Source organism: Alexandromys fortis, unplaced genomic scaffold (assembly GCF_014885135.2).
Source record: "Alexandromys fortis isolate MF-2015 unplaced genomic scaffold, M_Fortis_MF-2015_v1.1 scaffold_58, whole genome shotgun sequence".
Lineage (NCBI taxonomy): Eukaryota > Metazoa > Chordata > Mammalia > Rodentia > Cricetidae > Alexandromys > Alexandromys fortis.
The window spans coordinates 7,622,892-7,650,384 of record NW_026067940.1 but is presented as its reverse complement, the minus strand read 5'-3'; the positions used below and the strand labels follow the sequence as shown (position 1 = coordinate 7,650,384).

The following is a 27,493-nucleotide window of genomic DNA, read 5'->3' as shown; positions in this document are numbered from 1 at the left end:
AGACAGACTTGTCAACAAAACAAGCATACACCATTTTCTTGAGACACAGACAAAACTCCTTAACAAGACAAAACTTTTAACCTAAAATGGTTAAATTTTTAACTTATTTTATTGTTATTTTGAATTTACATCACATAAAATCCTCTACCAGTGTGAAACATCTGAGACCAACAGTAGTTTTTTTTGATATCCTAACCAATAATAATTTGTAAATCAACCCCTCTAAATGATGACAGATATTTATCTGTATGACCAAAGCAGCTCTGGTGGAGGTAAGCCTGGCAGAGTGTCACATCTATAGATGGTGACTGTGACTTGTCCTCCGGCAGAAGTCGACGCCCCGCAGCCCCCAGGGCAGGGCAGCGTGGGAGGGAGCAGGGTGGCACACAGTGTGGGGGAAATGATTATTAGTAGCAATTAACAGATTCTCTGTTCAGTGTTTGAAGTCCTATTGGGGCATATCTGCCCCTACAACTGTGATTGGCAGCCTTGCTACATTGTCACGAGACTGTATAACCCAGCTACCCACCCATACAAGCTCGCTGCCCCATAGCCTCACGCTTGTATGGCAAACCTGCCCGCATTTGCCACTCTCCCCCACCCCCACTGCAGGCCAAGGCTGTCTCCTTTCAATGAAATGTTTAAGGCAGGTAGAGGATGTTTGTCTCGTCCCTTTTAGGAAAATACACCCCTATGCTTACAGCCCTGTCTCTAAAGTCCTGTAAGGGATCCAATACCAAAATCAAAGAAGTCATGCTTTGACTCTGTCCCATCACATCAGTCTCATAAGTCAGAAGGAGGATGTTCAAAAGACAAAAACAAAATGGCACACAGAACAATACAGAGTCCTCCTGGCACCCAGAGGCAGAAATGAAACCGACGCCAGGAACATCCCACGCTTCTCTCTGCAGAAACCAGAGAGATCTCATACCTTCTGTATGAGAAGGGTCCTGGGATCTAAATACAGAAGGGCCCTGGGGACATCAGCCCAGGTACCCCACCTGTGATCTTTCCACACAAGAGTACCGCATAGACTGCCTGTAGACAGTTTCTCTCACAGATTCTGGGCCCATTTACAGAAGGATATCCCAACAGAGAGACACAAAACGAAACTTACACACAGAAAACATACCGCGGGCTGAAGGGCAGAGATCCTGGTGGGCTATAGGGATCCCGGAGAGCCCCCCAATGTTATGCCCAGATCATGGAGTCCCCTCAAAACCAACTAGGAGACCGAGTCCTGTATGTAAAAGCAAAGAGCCTTTATTCTTACACAAGTTTGCAAACTCAGACTCTCTGTGTGTCCAACGTACTGGACTGATCAGCAAGCCCCTAAGCTCACTTGGGGCTGGTTTTTTATAGGAGCAAAGGTAGGGATTTCTAAGGTTCAGGACCCCTGATTGGCTGACATTTGTGAATAGTGAAAAGCAATGGGTGTGTGCTGGCAGGTGATCCTATCTGCAATGGTTGGGACGTTAGGAATTTCCTTTGGATGATCTGCTCCTGGGTGGTGCCAGCCTAAGGCTCTTCCTGGAACCAGGTGCTGCCTGCTATGGCAGCTGTGTGGCCTGGGCCCCATTATGTGTGGCCAGGCTGCCCTGGCTCCCAGGGTAGCTTCAGTTCTAGGGAACGTGGTGCCCTCTTCTGTCCTCCACAGGCACCAGGCATGCACGTGGTGCACATGCACACATATAGGCAAAACACTTATACATATAAAAGAAAAAGAAAAATTAGCTTTATGGTTTATACTGCTATTTAGGCCTAATGTCTGTTTTACTTGAGTAGAGTTAGGACTTGAACAGGTTTGCTCTAATATCAGTTTCCACAGTTATGCCCTGTTTGTCATCGGCCTCAAAGCAAGTGTCCATAGACTGAAATCTCCGAAACTGTTGAAATACGAGCGGCGGCCGGGCTGCGTCCCCAGCACCCTGGCTGCCTGCTAGCTCATGCCCGAAATAACAACACACAAACTGTATTCATTTAAACACCGCTTGGCCCATTTCTATCTAACCTCTTCTTGGCTAACTCTCGCACCTGGACTAGCCCATTTCTAGTAATGTGTGTAAGCACCCCAAGGTGCGCTTACCGGGAAGATTCTAGCCTCCGTCCATCCTGGGTTGGAGCTGCCTGGGAGAGCGGAGCATGGCGTCTCTGCTCTAGAGAGCAGAGCTGTCGGGTCTCTCCCGGAGCAGAGCAGAGTCTGAACTCACTTCCTCTTCCTCCCAGCATCCTATTCTGTTTACTCCACCCACCTATGTTCTAACCAATAAAATGGGCCAAGCCAGTTTCTTTATTAGCCAATGACCTTCCTCCATCATGAAACTGTGAGCCAAACATTTTTTCTTCCTCTTGTAAGCTGTCACACATTTTGTCACAGCAGCGCCAGGCTGACTGATACAGTCCTTCACCTACCAAGGGGCATCATCGTCATTGTGGAATCCTCCTTCATGTAATCGGCTCAATTAGTCAAGTAATTGGAATGATGATGGTGGGAATGATGATGATTGATGAGTGAAGGTCAAGTTCAAGTTCTGTTAACTCTCCGTGAAGTTGCTATAAACAGCAGTGAACAGTTTCTTGTAGAGATGCAAGTTTAAAGTCATTTGGGTCAATACCAAGAAGTGTGAGTACTGGGTTGTAAAGTGCAATGCCTGTTCGTTGCTCTACACACTATGGTACCATATGTGAGCTGGGAACTAGACTGGGGATTTAAAAGCACACGCACCCAGACACACACAGAGACATGGGGACATGGGTCATCCTTGAAACAAGAATGCCAACTTTATTGTGCTCCAGGGAAGCTTAGATAGGGATCCTTACCTGATAGCCATGTCCCAGTTCTTGGGATTTTCAACTGTAAAACCCACCAGAATTTACTCCCCTGCCATCAGGAACTCATGAGGGTCTCATGCTCAGAGCAGCTGCAGGCACAGGAATACAAGTTGTTTTGCTCAGTTCACCCCAGCATGCAAAGGGTCTGAGGCAGGCAAAGAAAGTCAAGGGGCCAGGGGTCTGCAGCCCCCAACACTGGGTCATAAGAACATATTTAGTTCTGTGGCATGTAGTTTTTATATTTAGAAATTTTATTTATCTAGGATAGCTTTTTATGAAATATATGGGGTAATTAAATGCACCCCACCTCTATGGATAGGTATTTATGGTGACACCATAAATCACGTCTGTCTTTTTCTAGTGCTTAGAAAGCATCATCCATAGACCATGCAGAAGGTGAGTGTGTGAGCCGGGACAAGTGAATAACCCTCACTGTGTTCCAGACATCAGCCTTAACGAAGCAGGGATGGACAGCAAAAGGCCATAGCACTGCTGCGAAGGTTTTCTAGTTTGACTTCCGTTAGTGTGGTAAACCTCTCTGACAAGAGAGACTTGGGAAGAGTGAGTTTGTTTAGCTCACAGTTCCAGGTGACGTTCGGGGAGGTCGCATCCACAAGGCTTGTGTCGTGTCACATCCACAGGGAGGAACAGGGAGAAATGAGTGCATTCCTGCTGCTAGCGTGTCCTCAGCTCGACTTCTTCCCCCTCATCAGTTCAGGACTTCCTGCCTACAGCGCCTTCTTACCACACCAATGGACTAAATTATGAGGACTCCCCACAAACGTGGCCTGAGGCGACAGTGTGGCCAGGCCCACATTGAGATTCCCTGGCAATTCTAAGTTGTGTACAGTTGACAGTTAAAACTACCCAACACAGAAGGTGTGTGTGTGTGTGTGTGTGTGAGAGAGAGAGAGAGAGAGAGAGAGAGAGAGCTGTTGAGAAAAGTAAAACAAGACAGTCTGTGGCCCTCCCTATTCAGTGAAAACATAATAATTCTTTTGGGTTTTTGTTTTCAATTGAACGCAGGCTTTCATGTGTGCTAGTGTTGTGGCATTTGAACGCCCTGGGAGAAACCCGAGACTTAGACCCAATTCAAATTTAGATGAAATGAATGTATTCTTACTGCTGGCAGAAGGAAGGCAGCCTTAGCGCCTACACAGCATGGCAGGGTGACAGTGAGAGGTTTTGAGGTGGACACAGAAAGGTGCGTGTTCCCACTGCCCAGGGAATCCACAGCCCGGCAGGAACGTAGTTTCCCCTCCCTCAGTTGCTTCTCACTTTCCCGCTATATAGTAATGAAAGGACTGTTTCACTCCTTCCCATAGCAACAGCAGGTTTTGCAGGAGCAAAGCAGCTGTCAATGCCTTGTAGCCCATTGTCCTATCCCTACCTCACCTGCAGGCCACGAGGAGCTCCCAGGCATTCCAAAGCCAAAGGTCAATGGCCCTGAAGGGACCCCAGGCTCCATATTCAGCACAGGGGACCTGGGCAAACTGTCACTCAGGTCTTAGCTCTAATGACTGGGACAGAGCAGTTCACTCCTGGGCAGTCAGAAAACACAGTGTCATCAGGGCTGGCTGTCATGTCCCCATACTAGGTAAGTATTCTACCACCGAGCTATGCCTCCAGCCTCATGAATACTCTTTCTAAAGCCATGACAACATCTTTTCTTTAAAAAAATTTAAATAATTTATTTATTTTTATTTTATGTACGTTGGTATTTTGTCTGCATGTGTATGTCTGTGAAAGGGGATTCAAACCCCTGGAACTGGAGTTACAGACAGTTGTGAGATGCCATGTGTGTACTGGGACTTGAACCTGGGTCCTCTGGAAAAGCAACCAGTGCTCTTAACCACTGAGCCATCTCTCCAACCCCGACAACATCTTTTCATACTAAAAATTGTAGTGACATTTTGTTTGTATTCTAACAAATAAAGCTTGCCCGAAGATCAGTGTGCAGAGCTAAGCCACTAGTTAGCCATAGAGGCCAGGCAGTGGTGGCACACACGTTTAATCCTAGCACTTGGGGGGGGGCACAGAGGCAGCTGAATCTCTGTGAGTTCAAGGCCACCCTGGGCTACACAAGGTCGACTCTGTCTAAAGAGAAATAGAGCTCACACAAAGCTGATCCCAGCACTTGGGATCACATGCCTTTAATCTCAGCACTAGGGAGGTGGAGACAGGAGTGGGCAGAGAGAGGCTCTAAATTTAGTCTCAGTAAAACTCATACAGAGGCACACACACACATGCAGTAAAACACACACAGAGGCATGCACACATGCACATGCATGCACCAACTTTCTTCACCATTCTGCAACTTTGACCCAAGAGTAAACGATAGTCTGGAAACCTTTGGGGCACACTGGGGTTGCTAAGGGATACAGGCTGCTGTCTAGCTTTAGAGTTATCACAGGCGAAAGGCAGGTCCTAATATCGGCAGAGAACGTGAGACGGTACCCACCCAGGATGGTTAAAACGCTGCCCAAAACAGGTTTATTGGGTTTATATCCTCCAGTTCACAGTCCCACTCTGAGGGAAGTTAGGGCAGGAGCTGAAGCAGAGACCATGAGGGAACCGCTGTGTCCTGGCTTGCTCACTTCACTCTCTAAGGCAACCTCGGACCACCTGCCCGGTGGTGGCACCACTCATACTGGGCTGGGCTTTCCACACCAATCATTAACCACGACAGTGTCCTACAGACTGGCCCACAGCCTAATCTGATGGAGGCATTTTTCTCAGGAGGCTCCTGTTCCCCAGAGCCTCCAGTTTGTGTAGAGTGGACAAAATAATTTCAGCCAGCTCGTGCGGATTTGTGTTCTTAAAAGAACCGCTGGACACGGCGGTGCCTGGGCCCCTGAGTCGTGTGGCCTCCTACTTATCATTAATTAGGATGACAATTGACATCTTTGAATCAACTGCACAATAGCTTCCCCAGCTTGAATTTCTAGTATTCCTCTTAAACTTTCTGCAGTTCTCTGAATCACAAGCACTTGGTGTTAGATCTTAAGTGTGGATACGGATACATGGCAGTTCACAGAACAGGAGTCTGGGGGGAACGCCCTCCTCTAGACTCCTCTGCATTTGGTTTGGGGTGGGGTGCTTCCAATAAAGCCTGGAGGGTCAGAGGTATAGAAGCTGGGGTTAGCAACTAGACCTCTGTAGACGGCAGGCAGAGAGCACCAGGCACGTCACTGGACAGTCAATGTGAAAGTCTTCTTTGCACAACTATGCCAAATAGGCAACTGGAATGGTGATGGTGGTGGTGGTGGTGGTAGTGATGGTCACTGAAACGATGCTCTGCTCTGAACCATATCGGTAAAACTTAGTTTAATAGACGTTAAATGAATGAAAAAAAAAAAACAAATACAAAAGGGGGAGGGGAGAGGCAGGGAGGGGAGTAGAGAAAAATGTAGAGCTCAATAAATATCAATAAAATAAAATTTAAAAAGAAACATGATGCTCCTACGTATGGTGGGGAGAAAATTTATTATAAATTTTATCACAGAAATTTTATTATAGGAAATTTATTATAGATATGTGGGAGAACATAGCCAGAGGCAGGGACATCTGTGAGAGCCCAGTGAGATCCTGACCAGAGTGAGCTGGGCCATGCGGGGAGAGGAGGAGGATGGGGAAGAGATAGAGGAACCAACTGCAGTAGACAGGCGCCCAAAAAAGAGTAAACGGATAAAGGGTGGAGGGGAGTTGAGAGGGTGCAAAATGGTTGATTACCTAGGGAATGGCAGCCCAGCCCCAGGGCTGGGGTTTAGGGTAGGGGGCAGGGTATGCAAACACAGGAGGACCCGGTCACAGGTAGGGGTTGATGGAGGCAGAGACTACCTGGTGGCCAGTGTCTGCTTTGATATGTTAAGTTGGCACCTCAGCCATTTGTCCAAGGTTTGAAACCTAACATTAAGCACCCGCAAGGTGTTTAAATCCTTGCCCTTAGAGTACACAGTTTCTCAGGGAAGCCCCATCTTTCGCTGTCTGACTGTGTGACTAGTCGCCTGGGCAAACCTAGATCCTGATTTCTTGTCGCTGGATTTATCAACACGTGTAAATTAAACATCAAGAAGGAGAAAATCCTGGCTGAAGCCTTTACAATACCATGTAGTGATATGGATAAATAAACGCTTTTAAGCATTTTTTTTTAAAGCATTCAATAAAACACGAATTTAATTAACTTAGCGGACTTTAAGCATGTGGAATAGACTGCAAGCTGGAGTTTCTTCTCAGCGCTGAACCTAAAGAGGATTGGGCAGAAGGCTAGAATCAGGGCGCGTTTAGCTCAACTGAGAGTCCCTGCAACAGCCCAGCAGGCACGCAGCCCGGAGGCGGAAGTTTAGGAGTTCGCCCCGCCCCACCCAGCGTGCGTCAGTTCCGGGATTGGTCCAGGCCAGTCAGTGTCGCAGCTAGGGCTAAAAAGTGTGCGACCAGGTTCCTAGCCGGCCGCATTTTGGCGCTGGGCCCTCAGCATGGCTGCCTCCAGGGTTGAGGGCTGGGGAGCTGCCACACCCTCGTTTTGCTGACCGTCCCTGGAGTCTGTGATCTTCTTGTCTTTCCTGGGCCACACTAGCAGACATGTTCGCTAAGGCCTTTCGGGTCAAGTCCAACACGGCCATCAAGGGGTCGGACAGGTGAGGGAGAAAATACTTTTGCTTCACCTAAAGAGGCTACTACACATCTAGGGGTGCACATGAGAGGAGACCCCAGGGAGCCAAGCAGGGACGTCAGAAACGTTTTGGGGATGAGGTGTGGGTATCTTTTCTCTCCCAGATGGTCTTTTGGACAGGAAATAAAGTTTAGTCGGTGTGCACTGGGCTCAGACTAGGTTTTGTGGAAGATGTAAAATGAGGGAAATATAGGCGCCCTGTCCTCCACGGAGTTTAGAGCCAGCCTATGGGGAAACCCCGATGGGGTACCGATAACTAAACGTATTGCGGGGGGGGGGGGTGCCTCAACGATTACTCCTGGCCGGAGAGAGCTGGAGTGAGGGGGCAGAGCATATGTAAGCCGTGGTAAGAGATTCCTCCTCAGGAATTTTGGAAGCAGCTTTCTTTCGGTGTTCTTCTTGGTGTCATAGTGGCCTTTTAATTCTAAGTCGACAGACTTGTCAACTAGTCCGAGAAAGGAATGGGGAAGGCATCTGAGGTCAGAATGGCTGGGTTTCTGGGTGAGACTCACTTTGATGAGCACCAGTGTGGAATGAGAAGCCTAGAAAGTTGTGGAAATACACAAGATGATGAATAGGAAAGAGAATAGGGATCCTTAAGCTGGGCGGTCATCAGCCTTCTTTATAGATGATTTTTATAGTCATTCTGGATTTCAGGATTTATTAATGCCGGTCAGGAAGATGGTATTAATGGTGCCGGTGTGCTTTCTGCAGGAGAAAACTCCGGGCCGATGTGACAGCGGCTTTCCCCACCCTCGGAACAGATCGGGCCTCTGAGTTGATCCCTGGGAAGGAAGAGCTAAATGTGGTGAAGTTGTATGCCCACAAGGGAGATGCAGTGACTGTGTACACGAGTGCTGCTAACCCCATCCTGTTTGAACTGGAGAAAAATTTGTATCCAACAGGTATGACAAGATGGAAACGCCCAGACTACAGTCCTGGGTAACATTTGCTACTCTCTGTTGATTTGATTTGCTATATGTATTTTTTTGTTTTCCACATTACCCTGCCTTTTCAGATAAAGTCAACACAGAATTTCTCCTAAAGATCTTTTCAGATCTAGTGTTCCTAGGACTGAGCTTTTCAAGACCAGAAGTTGACATAATAAAATTGAGATTAAAAAAAAATAAAACTTTAGAAAGAAAGACAATTGTAAAGATCTGTGGTAGATGAGTGTGGAGTGTTGGGAGAGAGCTGAGGTGACGCTAAAGATGGAATCTCAGGGCCTGTAAGCTGCCTGGCAAAGGCTTTGAGAAAACCTAGGCTGGGGAATAAGCTGGGTTAATGAAGCTACCCAGCTATGTTAGTTACATACTTCACGTGGGCTGCTCCACAGTGGTTTCCTAGGCTCTGTGTGGTAGTCTAAGAGTCTCTGTTTTTTAATAGTCTTTTTCATAGATCGCCTCTATTCCTTAGCGGCTGACACTGGTCACTCGGGGCTTTTCCTCCAAGGTTGTCTGGCTGCAGCAGAGCAAGGCATTCTCCTTAGGCCGCTCCTAGCTCTCCTTCCAGTTTGCTGCTATACCTGAAGACAAATAAAGACTTTTTTTTTTCCCTCCAGGAGTTTTATGCTAATCACTGTGAAAAAGGAACTCAAAATATAAACATGAGAAAGTTTCAAAAATTTTTTTACAGAATGACTTTGGGGTTAATTGCTTCTGAAGTCATGCGTGGGAAGTCTCTTTGGTTTCTGCCCCGAGTTTTAGTTCCGTATGGCCATTTTCTGCTGGCAGTCCCTAAGCAGCAACAGGTGCCTCCCACGTCTCAGTGGTAACTAGTTTCCAGGTGTCAGTGGGTCTCTACTTTCATCCTGAGGGCAGTCTCCCTGGCAACCCCCTTTAACCTCTATCACCTTGAACTGGGGTGTTTTTGTTTCTCTTTCTGAATTCTGATTAAAGGGAGCATGGTGTTAGATGTGTCTGGATCTGTGCGCGTGGTGCTGGGTGTGTCTGGATCTGCAGTGGGCAGTGTTTAAGTGTTTCCTGGGTCTCTTTTGGTACAGTGTACACACTGTGGTCCTATCCTGATCTCCTACCAACGTTTACAACATGGCCTCTGGTACTCGAAAAACTGGCCGGGGGAGCAGGTAAGAGAATTTTTCTATGTTCCAGCAATGGCTTGAAATCTCTGCAATAACTATCAGCCACTTTGATAAGGCTACTCATTTCTTGTGTTCATATGTTGAAAACTCTCCCACCCCCTTTGTGTGTGTGTGTGTGTGTGTGTGTGTGTGTCTGTCTGTCTATCTATCCTCCCTCTCTTTCTGTATATACCTGTCTCCATCTCTGTTTCTCTATCTCTATTCTCCCTTTCTCTTTTCCTCGGTGTGTGTCTGTGTTTGTGTGTGTGTGTGTGTGTATGTTTGTCTGTGTGTTTGTGTGTGTGTGTATGTTTGTCTGTGTTTGTGTGTGTGTGTGTATGTATGTTTGTCTGTGTGTGTGTGTGTTATTCCTTCCACTTAACTGATTCCATGAGTTCTCTGGACATCTCTGGTTCTGTTTTAAACCTTTTAGAAGTAAAATGAAAGCAGTTTGTGAGCTGCTGCACACTGTACTTTAAATCAGTAGGGAGCTTTAGCAGATAAGCACTGGTATTCTGCCGTGAGTCCTTTGTCAAGTGGTCGGGTGTGTGATAAAGTAAAGCACGAAAAGAAAGTTGGACATTAAGTAAGCTGTTGCGTTTTTGTTTTTTTTTTTTTGGCCACAGATTTGATGCTGCCAGGAGTAGTGGTGCCCCCTACTGGTCTGCCTCCTGTACAGCAAGGTGACCTCTGTGCCATTGCCTTGGTGGGGAACAGGTACTATGTCAGATGGCTGTGCCTTTTGTATGTGTGGGGGGCATGAGATGCAGAGGAACAGAGGTATGAGGGAGGTGGAGGAATATGACAGCTTCCAAAACACATGGACCGAGGTCTGAAAGAAAAAATAGGTCCTTTCGGAAGAAGTAGATAGTGGGCCCTTTGTTAGATGTCAGTGAGCCTGTGGAAAGTGTGAATCTGGGCAGAAGACATTTGCTGTGCTGAACGTTTAAAAGTTATTCATGCCGGACAGTGGTGGCGCACGCCTTTAATCCCAGCACTCGGGAGACAGAAGCAGGTGGATCTCTGTGAGTTCTAGGACAGCCTGGTCTACAAGAGCTAGTGCCAGGACAGGCTCCAAAGCTACAGAGAAACCCTGTCTCAAAAAATTAAAAAAAAAAAAGTTATTCATAATTTTAGAATTATAGAAGAATGTAAGCGATGGTATAGACTTCTGATTGATACACACCATGATTCCCAGCATTGTCAGTGGCCACATCTCATGTAACATTGTAGTTACCACAGCTAAGGAGTGTTGTCCCACACTGTTGGGACAGTGCTGTGAACACACTCGAGCCTTTCTTTATCTGTATCCCTGCAGATTGTGTGTTTGTGTATGTGTGTGTCTACCTTTTTCCCTTCAAGGATCCAGGCTAGGCTATCCCACTGCACTTAGCTGTCCCTTCTTCCAGCCTCTTCTGCATGTAGCGTTCTCTCCTGCATGTAGCGTTTTCTCCTGCATGTAGCATTCTCTTGCCTTTTGTCTTTCATCATCTCCACATTCCCATCAACTGCGTAGTTATCTGTATCTTTAATAACTTGATGGAAGCATAGTTTACACAAGGGTCTGCCTATCTTCAGTCCACAATCAGATGGCTTTAGTATGTTTGCAGAGCCATTGAGCCATTACCGTGTTGCTGTGTTTGATTCCAGGGCCTCATGCCTGCCAGGCAATAACTTTTCTGTTTCTCCAGCTCCTACTGCTTCTTTTACAAAGGAACCAGGAGTCAGTGTATGAACAGATCGGTGAGGAGACTCTGCCTAACCTTCGTCTCTGGATTCCTTCTAGAGCTCCCGTAGCAATCGGAGTGGCTGCCATGTCCACAGCTCAGATGCTGGCGTCAGGCCTGAAGGGGAAGGGCTTCTCTGTGCTCCACACTTACCAGGACCACTTGTGGTGGGTGCATTGTTTCTTCTGTTATGGGGAGTGGGGGTGGGTGGCTGGGGAGAACACGATGAGCCTGAGATTCAGAAGTGCAAGTATTGGTGCAGGCACATCCTCGTGCAGCCTGTGGACCCCAGGCTTCCACCCAGGCCAAATGCGGGGAAATACATTTTCTTCTCCAGACAAGAAATTAGGGGCAGCTTTGGTTATTTTCTAGGCCAGGAATCGTCCCAGACAGTTGTCCTAGACTTTGGAATTGTTTGCCCCACCCTTTATTGTGGTGATGTACATATAGTACTGGTTAGTCTGACTTTGTCCATCATGTGCATTTTAGACATCATCTGGTCCTGAGACAGTGCTTCTGATTCCAGATCAGCTGTTTGACAGCGGTGATAACTAACTTTATGCCACTCGAGTATCCCGTTTCAGCTCCCTCACCATGGAAGCACTCTCTACCTGTAACACCCATCCTAGACCCACCTGCCTGCGCCTGGTCTGGTTAATGTCACTTTCCCCAAGCAGGAAACCGTGCTTTTCTCAAAAGCCGCAGAACTAGGTTTTCTATGGGGAATGTGCTAGGGGTAGGGAAGCTTGAGACAGGGTCTCGCTGCATAGTCAGGCTGACCTAGAACTTGGGATGCCCTGGTCTGAGCTTCCTGAGTGCTAGGATTGTAGGCATATGCAGCTAAGGCTGGTTCTGTAGCCAAGTAGTGTACATCTATTGGTGTAGACTCATTCTGTGGATTTTCTTTTATCTTTTGTGCTTTTCCTTTGGTCTCTGTCTCGGGCTGTCTGTTAATAATATAAGCAATCATTTCCTTGAGATAAGTAGGGAATGAGTATCAGTCCCCATTTTACAGATGACAAAGCTGAGGCACTGGATTTTTCTGGGCCCAGAATAATTGACTTAGAGATGAGTGTGCATCACTGAGATGTCCCGGCTACTCCTGCCTATGGGCTCTACTGGCTTTGAATGCCTGACTGACTCTCCCCTGACCAGGGTGAGTATCGTGGCTACTGCTTGGTGTTTCTGACATCAGATTTTTCCAGGAAATCTGGAGACAAGTCCGCTCCACCTGCCATTGCCCCATTGGCAGTGAATCCCACAGATAGCAGTGAAGAGAAAGTGGACCTTGGTCTGCAAGGAAACCTGAGCAGCTTGACCCTGGAGGGAGAGGAGGAGACCAGGAAACTTCATCACTCAGAAGCCTCTGAAGACACCAGCTCTGGGGCCCTGAGCCAGCATTCCTTGGATGGCAAGCCCCTTCAAGGTGTGAAAGCCCATACCTGTCCTTCAGATTAGAGTGCAGTGGTGCTCTGGAGAGGGGCACAGTACCCTTACTTGGGGTCGTGTAATAGTTCTGTATCCCTTCTTCCATAAACCGTGCCCCTGGGTGCCTGTCTGTCTGTCACACAGTTTCCGGCTATGAACCCCTGGGGCTTCTGGTTCTGACTTCTCTGAATGAATGTTCTTGACTTGGTGGCTCTATGGGTTTGGTCCTTCCTGTGGGGCTAACCCTTACAGGATCAGTGCTCAAGAGTTTGTAAGGAGCCAGTGAGGTGGCTCAACAGGCAACAGGGGGCCAGTGAGCTGGCTCTGCAGGAGACCAAGCACTCACTGTGCTAACCTGGTCACCTGAGTTCAATCCCTGGAACAACCCATGGTCAAAGAATTGACTCGTGAAACCTATCCTCAGATTCCACACTTGCTGTAGTATGTGAGTACGCGTGCGCGCGCGTGCACACACGCACACATGTGCACATACACATCCACTTTTTAAAAAGTCTGCAGCCCTGAGCGTTGGTGCCTAGGAATGGACTCCACCTGAGCCAGGTGATGAGGGTGGGATGGAGGGTTTGCAGCACCCAGGCAAGGTGCGCTCCTCAGGGAGGGTGTGGTTTTCTTTTCCTTGCAGAGCAAATGGATGAGCTGTTACAGCAGTGCTTCCTACATGCCTTGAAGAGTCGAGTCAAAAAAGCCGATCTCCCTTTGCTCACCAGCACGCTCCTGGGCAGTCACATGTTCTCCTGCTGGTACAGAAGGCGCTGCTATGGGTGGGGGCTGCAGACAAGGCCTCGCTGTTCTTGTCGGTAAAGCCACACAGGGGTGGGGCTGCTTGAGTGACATGCTGTGCGAAGGGCCGAGCAGAAAGTTGTCTGGAAGGTAAATTAGGTTCTTGGCTTCAAAACCTTCAGTTTTATCCAGGGAAAGAATAGTAAGGTTAAAGTTAAAAGTCCCAGCATTCTTTGACTGCTATTTCTGCCAAGTTGTTTCTGGGCCGTCTCTCATGAGTCAGGTACCGTGGCATACACAGCAAGGGTCCCTGAACAGCCTTTGACAAGAAGTTTTCTGTACCTTTCCACCCTTCCCGCTTAGGAAAAGTTGTGCCTGAAGAGAACAGGGATGAAGCCCTCTTTGAGAATGTAGCCACTGGGAAAGGAGTATTGACTTTGAAGCCCGAGCCCTCAAGGTTCAGCTGCCACCTCCTTAGCATATTTAATCAAAGCAAATTGCAGGCAGTCACAGGGTTTTTCTGAGCCCGAATTTCTGAGACTTCTAGGATTACTGTAGAGGTGCGCAGCCCGGCATATAGCAGACACCTGTTAATACTGTGAGAGCAGGGTCTTATTGCAGCCCCCATAACCTGGTACTGTGGCCCACACCTGTAATTCCAACCCTTAAGAGGCTGAGGTAAGAGGATAGCCGTGAATCCAAGGCTAGCATGGGCTGTGGAGTGAGTTCCAGACCAGCCTGGGTTACAGTGAGACTCTGCCGGGGCTAGGGGGGGGGGGGGGGGGGGGGGGGGGGGGGGGGGGGGGGGGGGGGGGGGGGGGGGGGGGGGGGGGGGGGGGGGGGGGGGGGGGGGAGACAGAAAAGAACAAACCCATCCCCATACACATATGCACACACACACAGCCTGCTCTGTCTCTCAGTGGGTGGTGTGTTGTTCCTGAGACTCTTGCGCTGTTTTGAAAGTAGTAATTAATCCAGTCTCTTCTGTCTACACATGGCCTTAAGGCACCAGGGCAGCTGTGGCGGTGGGATCCTTGGTAATTTGTCCCAGGTGACTGGGAAACTGTCCTAGGATTTTTTCTTGGGCAGGCATTAGATTGGAGTGGGCTCTAGGACAGTACCCTTGAGAGTCACCCTGCTATTGAACGTCGGGTTTCAAGACAGGATGTAAGTTCCTGAGGAGAGGGAGGAGTCACTGTTTTCAGTAGGAACCTCTATTCCCCCCTACCCTGAAGCTGCACAGGCATCAGCAGACTGTAAAGAGCCAGACAGTAAGTCATTTAGGTTTTCCGGGTCATGTGGTCTCTGTTTCAGGTCCACGGCCATTGTGTGTAATGTGACCAAAGACAACAGATAGTGCTGGGTGTGGCTGGCTCAGGCTCCAGAGTGCAGTTTGCTGAGCTCTGCTATGGACCTGGCTTCCTCAGTGTGAGCTTGCTGCTGAGGCCATAGGAGACTCTCTGGTTTGAGAGAACTCTAAAGCTGTGTCTAATTACAATAGTCTCTAATCACACGTGGCCCATTAAGTTTAACTTAAAGTTTAAAATTCAGGTCCCCGATCTCCCAGTCTCTGGATGACTAGTGGTTGCCGTATTAGACTCCACCGACAGACATCCCATCACCACAGAAGTACTATTGGGTAGTCCTGACTTGGAGTAGGCCATACTCCATGTCTGTCTCTGATACCACAACTGGGCAGAGAACTCCAGAATGGTAGCCGCTCTTTGACAGCTGAGGAAAAGGTCACTTGTGTCAGGCAGGTACCAAAGTTTACTATTTGGTTTAACTTGCCTTTTTGTCTGTCCTAGCCCTGAAGGACAGCAATTGGATATAAAGAAGTCAAGCTATAAAAAGGTAAGAGCCTGTATAGTCATGAAGGATTACATGTGAGAGAAGATGGATATGGGCAGCCCTGCAGACAGTGCTCAGTCTAGAACTCAGAGGGAGTCATGAGCCTGTCCTTGGGCCAAGGCACCAGCTCCTCTCTCCCCTTTGGCCTTTTCTATCTGATTAGAGTCTAACAGACTTCACCAGTTTGTTTAGCAGCTTCTTTTTTAAAAATTTATTTTTAACTACATATATGTGTGTGTGTGTGTATGTGTTTGTGTTTGTGTGTGTGTGTGTGTGTGTGTGTGCGCGCGCGCGCGCTGGTGCCAGAGGAGGCCAGATGCCTCTGGGGCTGGAGTTACATGCAGTTGTGAACCACTGAACGTGGGTACTGGGAATCATACTTGGGCCCTACGCAAGAGCAGTATGAGCTCTTAACCACTGAGCTGTCTCTCCAGACCCTAGTGTGTGAGCTCTTGACTGCTGAGCCATCTCTCTAGCCCTCTAGTAGCTTCTTGCTCCCCAACTTGTAGGAGTGTGTGTGGTCTTTTGGTTCTTAGTCTAATGGCAGCAAAAACTGGGTCCCAGTGTTCCAGGCCCTCCCTCACACCAGGCCCGGGTGTTCCATGTGTGGAGTTAGTGAAGTCCCTGTACTTCTCTCCCTAGCTCTCTAAGTTCCTGCAGCACATGCAGCAGGAGCAGATTGTCCAGGTCAAGGAGCTGAGCAAAGGGGTGGAGAGCATTGTGACTGTGGACTGGAGGCACCCGAGGTAGGTGCGGGGCCTGTCACTGTGTGCAGCTCAGTTGGTCTGGGGACACTGGACCACAGATTGGGGGCTGCCAAGGCACTGGTATAACATGGCTTTTTCTTTTCTTCTGCTGGGTTTTAGGATCACATCTTTTGTCATCCCCGAGCCTTCCCTGACTTCCCAGACTGTCCAGGAGGGTAGCAGGGAACAGCCCTATCACCCTCCAGATATAAAATCCCTCTACTGTGTCCCAGCCAGCATGACCCAGCTCTTCCAGGAGTCTGGCCACAAGTGAGTTTTGGAGAGCAGCCCTTTTCTGCCTCCATGGTGTCTGCCTGCACTTCCCTCTCATCCTGAGCAGTGCTTTCCTGTGACTGGCAAACCTGCTCTGCCTGTCTTCCTTCTTCTAACGCAGTGTCACACCTTTGGGTTAGGAAAGGGAGAGAGTAGCTTCTTTATCTGCAGTTGCACATCACGCAGCCCCGCTTGCTTCCTCAGGAAAAGAGGAGAAAGGCAAGAGCTGAGGAAAGAGCCTTGTTTGAATGTTTGCAGGTGGACCCCAGATACAGTGTGGACTGAACTCTGGTTGCTTCTCTTCTCCTAGGAAGGGGAGCACCCTTGAGGGCAGTGAGGTCCGAAGGATCATTGTTGACTATGCCAAGAGGAACAATCTGGTGGATGCAGACAACAAAAAGTAAGTGGGCACCAAGAATGGAGTCTGTCTTGTCAGGTCTTCCTTCCAGCAGACAGACAGGAAATGGACTGGCAGGATGGTTCAGTGAGTGAAGGACTGCATACTGCCAAGCCTGGCTGCTTGAGCTCCACCATCAGGACCCACATGGTCAAGAGCCAGCTCCGGCAAACTGTTCCACATGCATGCTTGGCACTGTGCACTTGCAGACACACAGATAAACGAATGTAGTAACTGTAAAAGCAAAGGACGGGAAGGATTCTGGAATGGAGAATAGACGATCACAGCAGTTGGGGAATAGGCAAGCCCAGTGTTTGCAGACCACGGGCTGTGGACAGGCTGTCGCCTAGGGGCTCGGGTCGATACATGCTCTCCGCATTGACCACTGTCTGAGTACACATATCCCACACATGTCCGCACTGATGTTCAAGGGCGTATGGCTGTTGTCAAGAAAAATGGAACCTTGAAACATATTTAATCAGTCATTGTACCCTTTGGTGTGATCCTTGGCATGCTAACAGAAGAGCTGCACTAATGTCTTCCTTTCCAGACATCCTCAGGATTAAAGAGAGAGACCTTCACACTGTCTAGTGCCCACTTTAAACAGGTTTTGTTATTTATTTTAAATTACTATCTGTGGTGTTGGGAACAGAACCCAGGACTTATGGAAAGCTAGCCGTGCGATCTACCAACACACTGCAGCCCTAAGTTACTGCTTAACTGTGTGGGTCTCTGGGGTGTTATATAACAGCTTAGTCCGTGTACACACTGTGACGGTAGCGTTTAGCATTTACATCCTTCCTTCCTTGCTAACGTGCTGACAGAATTTAAGCCTTGGAAGATATAGTCACAGAGCAGAACTGAGCCTAGAATCCTGGTTGCTCCTTTCCACATTTCTTCCCCCATTTGCTTCTCCTCTTTGGCCTCCCAGTGAGCTCTGGTCCCGCAGCTGAGTGATCCTGGGTGACACAGAGTACACAGGTGATCGGTGCTGTCACTTTGGAATGGTTAAGTCTTGCATTGCCTTAATTCCTCTTTATCCCCGTAGTCTGGTGACATTGGATCCTATCCTCTGTGACTGCCTCTTAGAGAAGAATGAACAGCATGTGGTCATGAAGCTTCCGTGGGACTGTCTCCTGACCAGGTATCAGGGACCCACTGTTGGGACGGTCTCCTGACTAGGTGTCAGGGACCGGTGGGGGACCGGTGGGACGGTCTCCTGACCAGGTGTCAGGGACTGGCAATCCCTCTTAACTTTCCTGCACCGCCACCCTTACCTCACAAGCCTGAGCACTGAGTCTGAGTCGTCAGAACCCAGGTGACACCAGGCGCACCTCTGCAGTCCTCCTATGATGAGATGGAACAGACACAAGAATCCCTGGAAGCTCGTGGGTCAGATAACCTCATGTGTGCAACTGTGAAAAACAAAGGGACCATGTTCCAAAGAGAGCTGAAGTTGAGGACTGCCTTGTGAGATTGTTCTTTGGCCTCCACACAAACAGCATGCCATCCGGGTGCCTGCACTCATCTCTTCACGCAAGCACGCATAAACATATACATGTAGTCACTTCCTACACACAAAAGACCAAGTCAAGACTGCATTGCTGGAACACGAGAGAAATGTGAACACTTGGAGGCAGGAAGCTGGAAAGGTGTGTTTTGAGACAGGTAGTAACATTCACAAAGCAGACAGCAGATTCCCAGGAGGCCAAGCAAGTGGAGAATTTCCAGGCACTCAGGCCACCATTGTTCGCTTCCCTGAATCAGAGGATGTCAACCTTGGCTATGCTTTGGGGAGCTTTGAGATCCCGAGTTCATTGGTCCGTGGTTCTGCCCCCCATGTGACTTCAATGCTTCTAACCTGCAGCTAGACTGCAAATAAGTGTGCCTCAAAAACTTGCACTCAATGCTTATGGTAGCAGGATGCAGAGATGCCAGCTGCTGCCTTGATCTGTTTATAACTGGAACTGTCATTTTAGGTGTTTGCAAAATATGCAGCCTGCCTACCAAGTGACGTTTCCTGGACAGGAACCCATTCTGAAGAAAGGGAAACTCTGTCCGATTGACATCACCCTTGCACAGAAGTCTTATAATAAAAAGGTAATTTAAAAATTATGGGGTGCTGAGACAATGGGGATGTTCTATCGGGAACTCACCGAGGCCAGCTGGCCTGGTTCTGAAAAAGCCCGGGATAAAACCGGTCTCTCTGAACATAGCGGACAAGGAGGACTACTGAGAACTCAAGAACAATGGCAATGGGTTTTTGATCCTACTGCACGTATTGGCTTTGTGGGAGCCTAGGCAGTTTGGATGCTCACCTTACTAGACCTGGATGGAGGTGGGACTTCCCACAGGGCAGGGAACCCTGATTTCTCTTTGGGCTGACGAGGGAGGGGGACTTGATCGGGAGAGGGGAAGGGAAATGGGAGGCGGCGGTGGGGAAGAGACAAATCTTTAATAAAAATGAATAAATAAAAAATAAAATAAAATAAAAAAATTATGGGGTGGTGGCTGTGACTTGGTGGCAGAGCATTTGCTTCACCTATGCTAAGGTCCTGGGTTCCCTCCCCACCACCACCCAAAGGAGACAGTGTTTGAGAGTGGTGGCTTAGTTTCCCTGCTAAGTTCTAGTTTCCTGATACGATTGGAGGTTTTTGAATTGGATGGCCCACGCTGTGTGCCTGCGCTGGCCCTGGGTGAGGGGTATCATTAAACACTACCCTCTGCCCTCTGGGATTTTGTACTAAGAAACTTGCTAGAACCTGTTTCAAAAGTGAACAATATTTTAGTTTGAGTTTTTCCTTGGCACTACTTTATAGGCCTTTGTCTCTTACACAGTCTACCTCTTGGACCTTGCTCAGTTAAAATAACTTGTAAAAATTTGCTGAAGAAACTGTTTAGCTTGGCGAAGTTGTAGGGAACAAATTATATCTGCTTTCAAAATGTGTAGAATGCTGTCCTCTACAAAAGGAGTGTCCTTGCTCCAGGTAGAAACCCTGAGAACACAGGCTTGGGCTCAACACAGAGAACTATCAGAGTATGTGGTTCTGGTTCATGACCCAGGCTTTGGAATTCCAATGTGACTGTTTCTCTTCTCTTGACCTTGAGCACCTGCTGCCTCAGTTTCCTTCTGTGAAGAATGGAGGTAGTACCTGCCCTGTACTTCAGTGACCAAATGGGGCTGTGCATAGGCTAAGCATTTAGCAGGAAGCAGTCCCTAAGTGAAAACCAGTCATGGTAACTTGAATTAGCAGCGATTACATGCCTGGCAATATACCCAACACTTTGTGTAAATGAAGCATGAATCTTTTATTAATAATCGACTGTCCAGAGATGAAGCTAGTGTTACATGAATTGATGAGTTTTTTTTTTTTGTTTTTTTTTTTTGTTTTTTTTCTGGAAGTCTGCAAGCAGAGATTTTTGTGATCACCTGTGGGGAGACAGAGCCAGAGTCTCAGGGAGGAAGCTGGCTTTCTAATGCCACCTCTAAAGCCCCACTGAGTCTAAGCCTGTGTCTGCAGTTTGCAAGGACAAGGTGGTTTTAAAGACGTTATGGAGAGCAGCCCCGCCGGCCACATGACGGTTATCCTTTGTCATCTCTAGTCGTGAACTGGAGAAGCTGTTGGAGAGCCACAGGAGGACTATAATTTCACATGTTTAATTTTGTGTGTTGTGAGTGTCTGCTGCATGCATGTCCGTCCCACTGGTGGCCTGGTGCCTGTGGAGGCCAGAAGAGGGCCTCAAATCCCCTAAGACCCGGGTTACAGACACTTGGGAGCTGCCATGTAGGTGCTGGGAACTGAACCTGAGTCCTCTGGAAGAACAGTCAATGTTCTTAACCTTGAGCTCTCTTGAGTCCTGGATTGTAGTATTTATGATTTTTAAAAAGGATTTATTTGTTTCTATTTTGTGTGTATGGGTTTTCCATCTGCTTGTATGTCTGAATACCACTTGTATGCAGTTCTCATAGAAGCCAGAAGAGGCCTTTAGATTCCCTAGGGAATTGGAGTTAGAGGATTATGAGCTGCCCTGTGGGTATAGGGATTGAACTTGAGCAACAAAGTGCTGTTAATCACTGAGCCATCTCTCTAGCCCGGAAAGTGATTTAAAAAAAAAAAAAAAAAAAGAATACTTTGCTTTTTGTCCTGAAGTTACATTCTTCCCATGTGTTGCTCTCATGGAAAAGCGCCATGTGTTTGACTGGCTGTGTGGTTTTAAGAAACTGCTGTCAGGTACAAAATACTTTATTATCAACATCATCATCATTCGGGTCGGGGAGGGGAGCATGCATGCTGCAGCGCATGTATGGAGGCCGGATGTCAACTTTGTGGCATTGGCTCTCTCCTACTTTTTGTGGGCCCCAGGCACTGAACTGAGGCTGTCAGGCCTGTGCAGCAAGCACCTTTACCCCCTGGACCATCTCACCAGCCGCTTCTGCTCTTATATTTGGAGCAGTCCTTACTTTGCACGCCTCTAATCCCAGCATTCAGGAAACAGAGGCAGGTGGATCTCTGTGTCAATGAGAGACACAGTTGAGACCCTGTCTTAAAAAAAGAAAAAGAAAACATAGTCCCTAACCTTTGGAGATACATACTGCTATATTTATATGTGAAACCATCTGAAGAGTAGGAGGATTTGCTCTAGAGTGGTCTTAGGAGCCATAAACCCAGACAGCCTGTGAGTTGACAGCTGTTGAAACTGGTAAAGGATATGTAGGATTCCATCACACTCTTGTGCTTTTTGGTGTTTTGTTTTGAGACTGGGCCTCATTGTGTAGCCTTAGCTGACCTAGAATTTGATGGATGTAGACTAGGCTGGCCTCAAACTCTAACTCTCAGAGATTCATCTGCTTCTGCCTCCTGAGTGCTGGGATTAAAGGTGTGTATCACTGTGCTTAGCACCATACTATTGTACTTTTATTTATGGTTTAAATTCTGCATAGTTAAAGAACCCTTAAATTGTATGCTATAGGTAGGACAGAGTATCTGTTAACACATATATTGGAGGAGATGGACAGAAAGGTACCAGGTTACAGGGCTAGAGAGCCTTCACAGAACAAGAGGAGAGAGCCTACCGAGAACACCCACCATCAGCTTTCTGTCCCCAGGTGACTGTGGTCCGGAACTTGGAGACCTACGGCCTCGATCCATGCTCAGTGGCTGCCATTCTCCAGCAGCGATGCCAGGCCAGCACCATCGTCTCTCCTGCCCCTGGGGCCAAAGACAGTCTACAGGTGCAGATTCAGGGAAACCAGATCCACCACCTTGGCCAGCTATTGCTTGGTGAGTATCCCTTCTGAGAAGACACTTTGCCGCTAACTGCTTGAGTCTAGTCATCCTCCCTGTGTCTACGGAGTTCTCAGTGGTGCAGAATGAGACATTCCAGAGAAACTGTACTTCAGTGAAGTGTGAACTCTTCCAGAGCTAGCATTGGCTAGACAGTCTGTTGAGATGCTAGGTAGTATAGCCAGAGCCCCGCCCCTGTCGGTCATGTGACCAAAACAGGGAGCCACCAGAATGCCAGCCAAACTCAGCTGAGTCATTAGCTAAGGTGTTCTCTTTAGCTGGATTATGTGCCTCTTCAACTGACTTTATTTTCTCTCTCGTTTTAATGATTAAAAGAATTGTATGTGTACGGGTGTTTTGCCTGCATGTATGGGCACTACACAGTGTGTGTGCCTGTGCCCTCAGAAGAGGGCATCAGCTCCTCTGAAACTGGAGCTGTAGATGAGAACTGCAGTTGTGAGCGGCCGTGTGGATTCGGGGAACTGAAAACTGGCTCCTGGAAGAGCAGCAAATGCTCTAAATGCCAAGCCATCTCTCCAGCCCCTTGATTTACCACATTTTCAGCTCACAGTGGGTGTATAAGGGGATATAAACCCGTGGAGGAGCAACAGTGTGTATTCACATGTACCTACACACTTCAGTTTATAGCAGCGAGCAGAGTTTGAACCAGACGTTTGTCCTTAGGATCACCGCTCTCCCCATGGGACACATGCTTAGCTTTCCTCCTGACTTCCCTTTCTAGAAATCACGTGGCACCTGCCCGAGCTGTGCTGGCGCTCAGCCGGCTGTCGCTGTCAGGCCTCCTTGGTTATAGCTGCTGCAGGACGGCGCCTGGTCGTAGATGAGTCTCCAGAGAGACTCAGTACCTGACTCAGAGTGCTGTAGCTGGGCCTGAAGCTTTTATGTTTAGAGCCAGAGAGAATACTTTTTTGATTTTTTTTTTGGGGGGGGTCTCTAACCTCTGCTTTGTCCTTCGTTTAAGCCCTCCTCACATTCTGCCAGGCTGACCTTTCTAAACTAAATACAAACCCATTACTCCCCATAGAAGGCCTTTTGTCTTATCCACGCCTTCAGGAATAAGCTACTGAGTTTGAGAAACAAGCCCTTCCCAGCCTGCCCTGTTTTTCCTGTAGCCTCCTCCCCCCCACCCTCCATTCTAATTCCTTCCCAGCTAGTTTCCTGCCGGTCCCACATCTACCTGCTTGTGCCTGGCTGTCCCCTTGTCTTGTGTGACCTCGCATACCCCTGGTCTGTCTGTCCTCACAGGTCCACTGGCACAGCTCAGGGGCAATGCCCATTTCCCTGTGAACATGGTAAAAATATTAGCATTAGCGCTTCTCAACTGTGTTGATGTTTCTGGTTAGTGTCTGGAGCTTGGCTAATATTTTGCAAAATAGAACTTGAGACAGACCTTGCCTTTCCCATGCCTGTCTCACACTCAAAAGACTGACACATAGCACATGCTCAGTAAGTATAGTTATCGCATGGCCTGTGACAGTCCACAGCAGTTACCTTCCACAGTTGAGTGGAACAGAAGAAGATAGATGGACACACACCTTCTCTCTTAGGGTACCAAGATCAGTGGCTGTCACTGTGGGTGGCGGCCACTTGGAGGAACACAGCCCTTTCACAGGGTCACCAAGACCATGGGAAAACACAGATTTACATTACGATTTATAACAGTAGCAAAGTTAGTTATGAAGTAATAATGAAAATAATTTTATGGTTGGGTCACCACAACATGAAGAACTGTATTCTTTTGTTTTATTTTGGTTTTTCAAGACAAGGTTTCTCTGTGTAGCCCTGGCTGTCCTGGAGTTTGCTCTGTAGACCAGGCTGGCCTCGAACTCAAGAGATCTATGCCTCCTCCATGCGTGGGTTAAAGGTGTACATTACCACCACCTGGCATTAGGAAGTCTGAGAACCACTGGTCTAGATGGTAACTAGTAGGGTGTAAATGACCAAAATACACCAACTACTGTGTGCGGTGAGCGGCCCATCCCTGGTGTCGCCAGACACTGGTGAACTTGATTAGGGTGTAGAGGGCAGGTCATGTGCTGGAGATTATTAACAGAGCCTTGACAGCAGGGGTGAGCACACTGGGATTTAGTGGACAGGGAGGAGCAGGAGGTTGCAGGGCCCAAGGGTTGTGGAAAGCCGGGAGGGACAGTAGGGACTTGGGACCAGGCTTGGCTGAAGATTTTCTTTTTGGATTGTAGAAGAGTATCGGCTCCCTGGAAAATACATCCAAGGCCTAGAAAAGGCCCCCAAACCTGGCAAGAAGTGACAGAATCATTTTATGCAGTGGATCCCATGGGAACCCAGGTTCTGAGCTGGTAATTGATATGAACATTTTTAACTTTTGCAAATAAAAACTGTAATTCTTTACTGAGAGCTTTTATTCTATTCTAAATCCGAATGCCCTATCCTTCCTTCACTTAGTGAAAGTGTCCATGTGGTTTCTGTGATTTAGCTCATGCCCTGTGTAAGAGGCAGGGCAGCCTGTTGAAGGGCAACAGGCAGAGCCTTCCTGTTCTAAAGCCCCTCTACCAGATAGACCCCAGCTTCCTAATTAACCTCCTAGGCCTGCTAGTCCCTTCATGTCTCTGTAGGGTTTGTCCCTAGAAAACAGTCTGGCTCTTCTCTGCCCTCAGTCACAGCAACAAAAAGAAGTAACTCGCAGCAGCATTGAGGTGAACAGGGAGAGCAGTGAATACAGAACACGGTTTCTATGAGACCATGCTCTTCTCCCCTGGATACAGTTGCTCCCACTAATGGTGAAGTTTGTGATGTAACTCCAGGATGGTGCTTTGTTGTAGTGACGTCTTCTGAAGCTTGGGTTCACGGAAGGGCTCTTCAGTCGGTCTTCAGAGGACTCAGAAAGAGGAGCCACTGGGTGCCAGGAATGGTTACACCATCACTCTTGTTCACCTTGGTTTGTGCAGGTCATTTCTGTATCTAGGGCTCTCCGTGTAAATAAGGGTACGAGCTGTGCACTTGTAAACTCCTTAAGACTTCTTGGATTGTACCATTAAGAAAGAATTATTATTTTTTTCTTTCTCATTCTTTTAAAAACTGAGATAAAAGAGGCCTGCTCACCTACTGTTTACCAAATCACCCAATTTAGCCCCGGAAAGAAAGGGGTGGGTGTAAAACTGTGTGTGACAGCTCCCACCTCCTGTTGTGAGACACTAATTCTCTCTCTACCAGCATCCCCATAGGGAACCTGGAAGTGCCTTCTAGAAGCCAGCCCTAGCAGGATCCTATTACAGCAGGGTGTCTGCTCCTGAGGAGTGGCGCCCCTTGCGTGCACACGGATGGCATGCAGCACTGTGCTGCATTCTCGAGGGCCTCGTCTCCTTTGCAGGCTCCTGGAAGGTAGTGCTGTAGAAACTGACGACCTCCCTGCTGAAGGCACAAAGCCTGTAGGGGGCCCGGCACTTCACTGGGGTTCAGCAGCACTCTGCTATGGCGGAGTTGTTGTCTGGGCCTGTGCTGGGCTGTTTTCTCCAGGAGTAGTTACACATTTGCACTGAATCATCTTCCTCTCTCTCCTGTGGTTGTCATGGAGATGTGGGACAGGGTGGAGCACAGTCAGACCGCGGAATGGATTCTCTCTCTGTGCTAAGCCAAATAATGTATATTAAGGTCAGACTTTGAGTTTTGAACTTATGAATGCCAAACTACAGTGAAATGGGTCTAGTGAAAGGCAGAAATCGCTCCATTCCCATGCCCCTTTTGGTGCGTGGACAGACAGTACAGGTTTACTCAGCAACTGGCTGAGTTTTCTGTGGGGTACACTTAATGTCCCATCGTTTCCTTCCTATCATCCCTCATATCTCCCCTCCCTTCCTCAAATGCATGGCCTCTTTTTCTTTGTGTGTGTCCTGTGTCTGTGTGTGTGCGTGCACACATGATATAAATATTGTAACATAACAAATATAGAAACTCAACCCTTTCCACTTGTTTAGTGTTACTTGAACATATGATTTTAGGGTTGACCCCCCCCCCCCCAGGTATTGCGTAGCCAGTTACGGGCTCAGTTCTGGGGAAGCCTCTTTCTCCCACTCTGAGCATTCCTTAGTTGATATAGTTCTTTGTCTAGCAGCGGGGCCCCACGAGACCCCCCTTTTCCTGTTAGCATGGTGACTGGTGTTGTCCTTGTTCAGGTCTTGTTTAGGCTGCTGCGCTGTCGAGGTACCGTGACCAGAGCCTCTGTCACTTCTGGGAGACACAACCTCACAGCAGATTTCCTGGTCCTCTGGCTCTTACAATAGTCTACCCCTCTTTGTAACATTTCCTGGGCTTTTTTTGTTTTTTGATTTTTGTTTTTTGAGACAAGGTCTCACTATGTAGCCCTTGTTGGCCTGGAACTTGCTTTGTAGACCAGGGTGGCTTTGAACTCACAGAGATCCACCTGCTCTGCCTCCTGAGTGCTGGCATTAAAGGGATGCACCACAACGCTGAGCTAGATGCAAGAGTTTTGTAGGCTTAGCAATTGGTGATGTGTGTCCCATGATCAGCTGTTTTCTGCATTTTGATCTGTAGAGGTCTCTGTTACAAAGAGGTATCTCTTTGAGGATGTGTGAGAGCCACACTTACCTGTGGGTATAAGGATAAGTATTTAAGATGGTGTTGGGAATTCTGTTGGTTTACTAAAGTAGCAAAGGAGGTTCTCCTTTAAGATCCCTGACCTCACTAGCCTGGGGGAGTTGGCCAGATTTTAGCACCAGACATGATTTTCCTCTTGTTGAATGGGCCTAAGGCCAGCTTAAATAGTCGGTCACCACCAAGACAAAGTGCCACTGTTGTACCTTAGGGAAGTTTGCTGTGCTGGTTGTGGTGGCTCACGGGTGTCACCCTGGGTAGGACTGTCTGTTGTCCCCCTCCCTTCGAAGCACCTGTCCACTTTACTCTCATGGTTTGGGTTTCTGCAGTTATTCCAGGTTATGTATTTCCTTCTGAAGGTTTGGAGCTAGGAGCACAGGTGAGAGAGAACATGTAATGTCTGTCTTTCTGGATGTGGGTTACTACTTATTATAGTCTTTTCTAGTTCCATCCATTTACCTGCAAATTTCACAGTTTCATTTTCTTTACAGCTAATTCCACAGTTATAACTGGATTCCATAGTGTATTAGAGTATTTGTACCTCATTTTCCCATCCACCCATCAGCTGAAGGGCATTTAGGTTGTTTCCGTTTCCTAGCTATTGTGAGCAGAGCAGCAGTAAACATGACTGAGCAGGTGTCTGTAGAGTAGGAGGTCAAGTCTTTTGGGCGTATGCCAAGGAGTGGTACAGCTGGACTATATGTTTTTTTTTTTTTAAGGTTCTCCACGCTGACTGGAATTCCAGAGTGGCTGTACCAGTTTGCAGTCCCGTCAGCAGTGAATTTAGATTCCCCTTTTCCCACCTTCTGTCCAGTATTTGTTATCAGTTTGACTGGCAAAAAATACAAATGCT

At 48.0% G+C, this 27,493-nt stretch overlaps 1 protein-coding gene across 2 annotated transcripts; it reads left to right on the top strand.

Moving 5' to 3' along the window:
- The first annotated feature begins 7,211 nt into the window (after positions 1-7,211).
- Positions 7,212-27,481, top strand: Eif2d (eukaryotic translation initiation factor 2D). 2 transcript variants are annotated; one of them, XM_050147716.1, is made up of 16 exons: positions 7,212-7,469; positions 8,219-8,409; positions 9,507-9,590; positions 10,211-10,301; positions 11,371-11,478; positions 12,517-12,737; positions 13,383-13,500; positions 15,289-15,334; positions 15,974-16,077; positions 16,198-16,347; positions 16,661-16,750; positions 17,796-17,891; positions 18,727-18,847; positions 21,855-22,029; positions 24,252-24,368; positions 27,360-27,481. In XM_050147716.1, exons 1-15 carry the CDS (start codon positions 7,414-7,416, stop codon positions 24,317-24,319), a joined length of 1,719 nt encoding a protein of 572 aa, XP_050003673.1. In that variant the 5' UTR covers positions 7,212-7,413; the 3' UTR covers positions 24,320-24,368; positions 27,360-27,481. The 2 variants fall into 2 exon arrangements, with proteins under 2 accessions (XP_050003673.1, XP_050003672.1); XM_050147715.1 differs by lacking the exon at positions 27,360-27,481 and having other exon boundaries at positions 24,252-24,420.
- The last annotated feature ends 12 nt before the right edge of the window (positions 27,482-27,493 follow it).

Coding starts and splice junctions, on each gene's coding strand:
- Eif2d (XM_050147716.1), top strand. CDS start 7,414: ATGTTCGCTAAGGCCTTTCGGGTCAAGTCCAACACGGCCATCAAGGGG. Junction 12,738..13,382: donor GGATGGCAAGCCCCTTCAAG/GTGTGAAAGCCC, acceptor TTTTCCTTGCAG/AGCAAATGGATGAGCTGTTA. Junction 17,892..18,726: donor TGGGACTGTCTCCTGACCAG/GTATCAGGGACC, acceptor CTGTCATTTTAG/GTGTTTGCAAAATATGCAGC.